At 53.7% G+C, this 8,495-nt stretch overlaps 1 protein-coding gene across 1 annotated transcript; it reads right to left on the bottom strand.

Moving 5' to 3' along the window:
* Positions 1-1,596: 1,596 nt before the first annotated feature.
* LIAT1 (ligand of ATE1) lies at positions 1,597-5,749 on the bottom strand. Its single transcript, XM_056126503.1, has 3 exons — positions 5,392-5,749; positions 1,806-2,289; positions 1,597-1,651 (listed from the first exon to the last, which is right to left on the bottom strand). Exons 1-3 carry the CDS (start codon positions 5,747-5,749, stop codon positions 1,597-1,599), a joined length of 897 nt encoding a protein of 298 aa, XP_055982478.1.
* Between the last annotated feature and the right edge of the window lie 2,746 nt (positions 5,750-8,495).

Below are 8,495 nucleotides of genomic sequence, written 5' to 3'. Positions count from 1 at the left end.
TTTTTTCTGCTTTTTGGGTCACACCCAGCGACGCACAGGGGTTACTCCTGGCTCTGCACTCAGGAATTACTCCTGGCAGTGCTTAGGGGACCACACGGGATGCTGGGAATCGAACCTGGGTCAGCCGCGTGCAAGGCAAACGCCCTACCTGCTGTGCTATTGCTCCAGTCCCTCCTTCCATTTCTTGCCTGGGGCTGATGAGGACACCAGGAAAGTTCTAACTTGTCTTTTTGTCTGCTTTGGGGGGGGGGGGCCACACCGGGCTCAGTGCTTGGGGATCGCTGCCAGTAGCTCTCAGGGGAATCGTGTGGTGCTGGGAATCGCAGCCTGTGCTCAGCCCCGAGCTCGCTTGGGCCCTGTCACTGGCCTTTTAAGAAGGCTGCTGTCTGCCAAAGGCTGTCAGGGACCAGAATCACCATTTTTGGGAACCGCACACATTCGGTCATCTCTCTTGCATCTGGCTTCCACCTTTTTCCATGTTCACAGTCTCGTTTTGTCCCCCAACATTTTAACTCTTCAGAAGTCAGGCCCTCATCTGAAATGTGTGCTTTCTGCCTCTGCCCCTCACTGTACGGTAGCCCGGTGGCCCGGACACTGCCCCTTCCCTTGCACTCTCAGACTCGAACTTGGTTCCTGAGGGCGGTTTTCCCACACAGTAGAGGCAGGCCTCTGAGCCCACATGTGGAGCAGGCTGGACAAGCAGGAAATGGACACCCACCTCCCTGGAAGGCAATGCCTTTGGGGACAATGAGTAACCTTGCTTCCACACCTCCTGGACAGATATTCTGGCTTTCCCTGTGGCATTAGGCTCAGGATGGAAGCTGGTTCACCAAAGCTCCCTGTAAAGTGTTCTCTTCCCTTCCCTGTGTCCTCTTAGCCAATCTTTCTCATCACAAATCACCTGCACCTGAATCCTTGTCTTAGGGACAGTTTCTAGTGGAACCACACATATTCCTCACCAGATAACATGTGTAGAAGGGAGGGATGTTAATTTAGGATGTGGACAGAGGGCATTTATAACGTTCCAGAACTTTGCTTTAAAGTGTTGCCTTGGAGCTGGAGCGATAGCACAGTGGGTAGGGTGTTTGCCTTGCATGCAGCTGACGCAGGTTCGATCCCCAGCATCCCATATGGTTCCTTAAGCCTGCCAGGAGTGATCCCTGAATGCTGAACCAGAAGTAAGCTCTGAACACTCCTGGGTTTGGGGGGAAAAAAAAAGTAGCCCCTCCCCCCCCAAAAAAAGGATTCTCTTAGGGAATGAGGGAAGATAATATTCCTTCAGAGACTTCTCATGCCCCCAGGGATGAAGTTCTGGAATCTACTTATTTTGAAAGTCACATTCAGGCAGGAAGTGTATTTAATAGGTTTTTTTAAAAAAAAAATGTCTCCATGATATTTGAGGCACTTTCCTTGAACCCCCAGAAGCTGTGTGAGGAGTTCCACCCCTGAAATTAGCCTAAGGTTTAGAATTGATATCATTTGCACATTCTCTTTTAGGGGTAGATTCTAGGCACTGAAGTGTGAGAGAAATTAAATAAGAAAGAGATGCCACCATGTTGGAGAAAAGGGGAACGTTCTGAAAGAACTTTGTTCAACTCATTGCTGGATGTTCTTACGGCACGGGTGGTGGTGCTGGGCCGTGTAGGGCACCCTGGTGAGCGGAGAGGCTAGTTGACCTCGTCAACACGGCCGACATCTGCTTCCTTCACAAGTGGCTCTGATTTCCTGATTCTTCTTCTTCTCTAACATACAAGCTTGTGATAAGGGCAAGTGGCCAGCCTCTAAGGGCTTCAGAGGCCACTCACTCTGGCAGGACGGACGTGAAGTCTGAGTGGTGCAGCTTTGGAGCCAGGCTTCCGTCAGTGTAGAGTCGGGGGTGGTCGGCCTTCACCAAGGGCTGCCGGCTGCTGCCACTCTCTTTATCCGAGAGGCTGGGCAAGCTCTCGGGGGTATCCTCGGCTCTGGGCTCAGAGTGGAAGCTCTTGAGGGCCAGAATCCGGTACCGCTTTCTCCGGTTGACCTTGTAAATGCGAATCCTCTCTTTCTCTGCCTCGGGGTCTGCCAGAATCCCGTCCCAGCGCAGACTCTCATTGGTCTGGCTGGAGAGCGTCTCCTCTGTGTCAGTGACGTGGGGGAGACTTCGGCTGGAGGTGTAAGGAGCTGCGGGCTTGCTGTCCTCTTTGTCCGACCGGTGCTCCGGCCTCAGGCGGGGGTCTTTGATGTCACTTAGGACGCTGTGGAGGGATGAGGGCCGTGGCTGAGTCTTCAGGCCTGGATTCTGATGTTTATCTGCGGGGCACAGGGGCTGAGTTAGCGTCGGTGGGGCGACTCCCACATCCCCATAGATGTACAGTGGAGGAGCCCCTCCACTCAGAGGACCAAACTCAGGGGCTGGAGTGATAGCACAGCGGGTAGGGCGTTTGCCTTGCACGCGGCTGACCCGGGTTCGATCCCCAGCATCCCATATGGTTCCCCGAGCACTGCCAGAGGTAATTCCTGAGTGCATGAGCCAGGAGTAACCCCTGTGCATTGCCGGGTGTGACCCAAAAAAAGCAAAAAATAAAACACCTCACTGGCTCTGTATACAGCTACGGGCTCTAAGCTTTGGGGTGAGTGGCTGGGAGAGGAAGGACCGATGGAGCCTGAGCTCACAGCTGAATCCTTTAGATACCCTAGAGCAGTGGCTCCCAACTTTATCTGACCACCCCCTTTGCAGAAAAAAAAATCACTCAGTGACCCTGAAAAACCTACTTCCCCCCCATTGCACCTGAGTCTCCTATTGCCCACCCCTCTGTTCCAGCGCCCCCTGGTGGCATATCAACCGCATTAACATGGCTCTTAAGTGAAGGCTCTGCACTAGCTTCCAGCTGAGGAAACCCGCACTCCCAAAGTGGGGACCGGCCAGGTCAGTGGCGGGAGGTAGGGCCCCACGCCCCCTTGACACTCTGCCTCTCTGTTCCCTCATTCACCCTCCCACATCTCACTCTGGTGCTCTCCAGGCCCAGGAGTCTGACTTGACCCCCAATCTGGACGCTCTAGGATGGAAGAAACGGAAAACAGAAACGCTCCCTAGATCTAACTGCAAAGCCAACAGCGTGCCAAGCCGGAAATGCTGCTTCTGTGCGGCTTCTGCAGATTGTTTTTTAATTAATCGCATTTTGGGATTATATAACATGCTCACAAAATACAATGGCTTGTGGTTCTTCCATCAGCTCTTCTATTTTTGGCGGAGAGGAATAGTTCTCTTCCACAGTAAAAAAAGAAGAGAAAGAAGAATAAAAATTCCCTTGACATTTTTTTATACCTCCCTGATCTCTGAAAACGTTGGGGGTGCCTGTGGACAGTCAGACACACAACACTAACATTTCTAGAGCCCTGGCACTCCATATGCTCACCTCAAAGCCCCACCATGACTGTTCCCTGAGCGCAGAGCATCACCAGGTGTGGCCCCCCCAACGAAACCTCCCCAAATGGGGGGATGGTTCACAGAGATAGTATAGCAAATGAGGCTCTTGGCTTACATGTGGTCCACCCAGGTTTGATCCCTGATACCCCATATGGTTCCCTGAGCCTGCGAGGAGTAAGCTCTCTGCAGAGCCACATGTGGCCCAAAACAAAAGGGGGAAAAACTTTCTAGAGTCAGAAGTGAAGCTGACAGATGCTCTTTTGTTTTGCACACATGGAGTTGAATTTTGACCTAAATTCCAGAACTATTTTCTTCGTATTACAAGTTCACCTGAAGAAGCTATTATAACCTGCCCATCGCTAAGTTCCCCAGGCTATGAGGTGGATGCCTGGATGGTACCTTTGCCCCCCAACTTCCCAGGGGAGCCAGCTCTGTGCCCATAGCCAGGGCCCAGGAACCCAAACCCAGACAGGCACCTGCCAGAGGTCGGCACTGCCATGCCAGGAGAGCCTTCCAGGATGGCCTCATGCACAGTGGTGACGGAGACTCAGCAGCCCTGCTCAGGGCATCCTGAGTCCTCTGTGCTCTCGCCATACAGTAGGTGCTCAGTGCCTTGGTGAAGAAGTTGGGCACTCTCTGGAGGGAAGATGGTGTGATGTAAGGACTCTGGACTTGTAGCAGGTGGGTGGTTGGGGCTGAAGTGTCTGGTAGCTTGCCTGGAACGAGAACCTATTAGGGTATGGTTGTCTGCACACAGGACCTGTTTGGGAGGGAAGGGGGTCTGTGCAGGAGAGTGTGAAACAGACTCTGACATGTAGACAGTGGGTGTATATGACTGATGCATCTGCACTTTTGCACAGATTTCTCCTGGGTGGTTATATTGCTGGGAAGGTGTGTGCAGCAGTAACTGCTGTTATCAAGCATACATGGGTTTACTGGAACTCTCCACTGCATCCAGAGGCTAGAGCTGGGAACCGCTATGCAACAAGGGTCTCTGCATGATGCAGTGTGTGTGTGTGTGCATCTGTGTGACTAGTGTCTTAGAAATGTGGGGGCTGGGGCTGGAGAGATAGTACAGTTTGTAGGGCTCTTACCTTGCATTCTGCTGACCTGGGTTCGATCTCTGATACCACATATTGTTTCCCAAGTTCCACAGGGAGTAATCCCTAAGTACCGAGCCGGGAGTAAGCCCTGAGAACTGTGAGGTGTGGCCCCAAAATAAACAAACAGAATCTTTGGGATGGAGAAAGTCTGGGAGGCTGAGTGACTACTGGAGGGTTTGAGCTTTCTTCTGGGAAGCTCTGGATGTTCAGGTTTGTTTCAAAGGAGGGATTAGGAAGCTGAGAGGGGCTGGGGCTCAGGTTTGGGTGATGTCTTCAGTCATACTGAATTCTCACTTATACTGGGGATCTGGGGACTCTGTGTGGGGTGGGGAAATTGTGAAGTCCGTGGCCCTTTGGTTATAAAAGCTTCTTGGAGGAGGGGTTTGGTGGGTGAGTTTGGGTGGTCTTTAGTGATCAGGCTACCATAAGTGATTTTGTGTGTGTCTGTGTGTGTGTGTCAGAGAGAGAGAGAGAGAGACAGAGACAGAGACAGAGACAGAGACACAGAGTGACCCTCTGTGATTTGGAGTTTCTATTCCTGGTTTCTTTTTTAATTTTTGTTTTGGGGGAACACCGGTGGTGCTCAGGGCTTACTTCTGGCTCTGCACTCAGGCATCACTCCTGGCGGTGCCTGGGGACCACATGGGATGGTGGGGATGGAAGTTGGGCTGGCAGAGTTCCAGGGACCACATGGCACGCTGGGGACCAAACCCAGGTTGGCGGCGTTCGAGGTAGGCGCCCTACTTTCTCTGCCCTGATTCGCGCGGGTCCCCAAGGAGTTGGGGCGGGAGAGTGTCTCTGTGCAGGTACGGGTGGGCTTCTCCAAGAAGACTCCACCCAAAAGCACTCAAGCCGAAGCTGCTGGCTAGCCGCTCAGCTTACCGTCCCCTTTGCCCGACCCCTTGGTCTTCTTCTTCTTTTTCTTCTTAACCTTCCGCTTAGTCAGCTGCGACGTGCTGCCGTCTATGGGGGGCAGTCTGGACCCCTGGGAGACCTCGGTGCCGCTCTCTCTCTCCTCCGGGTCCCGGACCTTGTTATCCGCGAACCCCGGCGGCCCGGCCCCGCCGCGGCCTTCCATCCGCCCGCCGGGCTGTGCCCGGCCCCTGGGGCAGCCGAACACCCGCGGCTCCTGCGCCCGCGGCTCCGGCCGCTCCACGCCCGCCCTCGGCCACGCGTCTCCATGGCGACCGGCGGCCGCCGCGCGTGCGCACTCGGGCAGCTTCCGCCCGAACTCGGCCATGGGCGGCCGGGCTGCGCATGCGGGCGGGGGGCGGCCGGAGGCGGAGCGGGCGGGGCTCGGCTCGGGGTTCAGCCCGGGCCTCGCAGCCGGGTGTGTGGCTGCTCCGAAGCCCGAGTGCCCGGAGCTGAATGTCCGCTCTGCCCTTTCAGGCCCAGCAGACCCAAGACAAACGTAGTTCCTCTTGGTGAGCTTCAAGACCGGGGCTGTGGTTGCCGGTCCTGGGCTTGAACCCGGGCGCTCTAGGAAAAGCAGGTTCAGCGCATCCCCGCGGACGGACGGAACAGCGGGGCCGGCCCGCGCCCTCACCCCACCCCCTCTTTGTGCCCTCACCAGGGCGGGGGTCACGCCGTGCCCGGCATTCTGGATTCCCCCTCCTGAGTGGTCTCTGCTTCCAAACGCCCCACACAAGTCCTTGCTATGTATATGCTGTTAGAATTTCCTTCCTTCCTTCCTTCCTTCCTTCCTTCCTTCCTTCCTTCCTTCCTTCCTTCCTTCCTTCCTTCCTTTCTTCCTTCCTTCCTCTTTCTTTCTTTCTTTCTTTCTTTCTTTCTTTCTTTCTTTCTTTCTTTTCTTTCTTCCTCTCTCTCTTTCTTCATTCTTTTTTCGGTTTTTGGGCCACACCCGGTGATGCTCAGGGCTCTGCATTCAGGGATCTCTCCTGGTAGTGCTCAGTCGACCACATGGAATGCTGGGGATTGAACCCTAGGTCAGCCACGTGCAAGGCCAACATCCTACCTGCTGTACTGCCTCTCTGGCCCTGCTAGAATTTGCTTTTTAAGACAACTGGACCACTTTATCCACTTAAAACCCTCTAGTCAGTCCCTAAAAACAATTCATACTGAGGCTGAATCAAGAGGCTAGGGAGATGGCTCAAAGGGCTGGAGCACCGACCTTGCAGGAGTGAACTTTGGGTTCAGAGCACTCAGGGTGTCCTTTCACCGTCATCCTGATGTCGTGTCGCCCCAAGCAGAAACAGAACAAGACTGAACTAAACGTGGCTGACTAGGCCTGGTCTGTAATCTGTTGCCTGCTTTTCCTTCCAGGTTTATTATCCCCTCAGACTGACTGCAGTAGTGATGTCAGTGGGCCCCAACTGCTGGCTCATGTGAAGTGGGGAGGAGAAAGACGATCACTTTCTCCGGATCCGCCTCTGCCACCTGAGACCCAGGATTACTGGGTTCTTGTCTCTCCTCACAGAAAGGAATTTCAGGAGTAGATGAGCAGTGAAATTACAGTTTTTGTTTGGAGGTTTTGAAGGGAAGGAGAGAAAGTGGGAGAGAGTGGAGAGTAACATACTCAAGAGAGAACCTGGGCTTCTCCAAGGGCAGAGAGAGCCTCTACACACATCTCAGCATTAGACAGGAAAGCATGAAAGCACACATCTCAAGAGGGGAGATGCAGGCGACACATGTGCTCAGACACCGCGTGTGCTCGGCCATGTGGGCACAAGCAGCGCGGTGCTCAGGCAACATATGCACGCCCTTTCTTTGTTCAAGGTGGCCTTCCTAGGGTTTCTCCAACCAGCCCCCACATAGGGCTTCTCAGCTTCTACCTAGGTCAAAGTCCTTTGCTAAGGAGGTTGTCAAGGAGGCAGAGTTGGGAGTGGTGATGGTCTCCTTTGAAATTCCTTTCCTGGCCTTTTGTTCCTCTTGGAGCTTCTGTTGGAGGGGGTCCAGTCTCTCAGGGTCCATTGCTGGTGCCATGTGAGGGTCTTATCTGGCCTTAGTTCCTGTTTTCTGCAAGGTTGGCCTTTGCAACTTCAGGGCTATTACTTCCCAGGAAATTTACTGCCATTGCCTTGGGAGGGGACCTTCCCGATCTGCCTGCCTGCCTACATCAGTAGTATCTCACATGTTATATGTTGTATGTTGTGTGTTATATGTTCTTGAGTCTTGCCGTCCCTCAGGATAGAGTCTAAGGCCTACCGTTTCATTCTGGGTGGGTTTATTGTAACTAACAGAATGTGGGAAAGGTAACTGTATCTGTCCAAGCTAGATTGCAGGCAGACGCTTAAGACTCGGAGAAGGAAGACTGATCCCCTGGCCTCTGCAGCCCCACTTCCCCCTCTCGGGTGGGCCTAGAGCCCAGAGTCCTGGATAATGCACTTCACATTGACTTTTCCCGGGGGAGGCATGGAAAGGTGTTACAGGTGCAGGATTCCTTCATCCCATAGACTGTGAGAGCAGGGACCCTCTTGCTGGGGTTGAAGGCTGCTGCTGCCCCAGAGTGGATACTGGATACTGCCTGTCTGCCTCAGGAGGAAACTGACCTCACAGAGAAAGGCAGGACAGAGCAGAGAGCTAGAACCAGCCCTTCAGCCCAATGGAGGGACCCCCACTGAGCAATGCAAAAGAGCTGATAGAGGGACTGGAGCAATTGTAACGTGGGGAGGGTTCTTGCTTTGCACACAACTGACCCGGGTTTGATCCCTGGCATCCTAAATGGCCCCCTGAGTCGTAGGGTCCGTGATCCAAGGAAAGAGACAGAGTCAAAAATGCAAGCAAAGAAGTTCTTTATTCACGCCAAGCACACGTACTGGTCGACCAGGGTCCCCTGCACAGAGGGCGACCCCGTCTCCCTGCAAGCGTCCCCTTGTAACCCTTTATACTTGGGTTTGGACCTTCCTGCCTTGGATTGGCTCCCTCCCAGGACCTTAGGGTCATATTTTTTTTTCTTGATTGGCTTATCCCTTCCTTGCTGCCCTCACCTGCTAACTCGGATTACCCAGTTTGACTTCCTTTCCCCT

The sequence above is a fragment of the Sorex fumeus genome, unplaced genomic scaffold, assembly GCF_029834395.1.
Source record: "Sorex fumeus unplaced genomic scaffold, SorFum_2.1 ptg000063l, whole genome shotgun sequence".
Taxonomy (NCBI): Eukaryota; Metazoa; Chordata; class Mammalia; order Eulipotyphla; family Soricidae; genus Sorex; species Sorex fumeus.
Note: the sequence above shows the minus strand (reverse complement) of the source record. Positions and strands in the feature narration are given on the sequence as shown.

Excerpts from the sequence above, each read along its gene's own strand:
- LIAT1 (XM_056126503.1), bottom strand. The coding sequence starts at position 5,749 with ATGGCCGAGTTCGGGCGGAAGCTGCCCGAGTGCGCACGCGCGGCGGCC. Across the intron at positions 2,290-5,391 it reads GGGGTCGGGCAAAGGGGACG|ATAAACATCAGAATCCAGGC; the intron begins GTAAGCTGAGCG and ends TGTGCCCCGCAG. Across the intron at positions 1,652-1,805 it reads TTCACGTCCGTCCTGCCAGA|GGTGCCCTACACGGCCCAGC; the intron begins GTGAGTGGCCTC and ends TCCGCTCACCAG.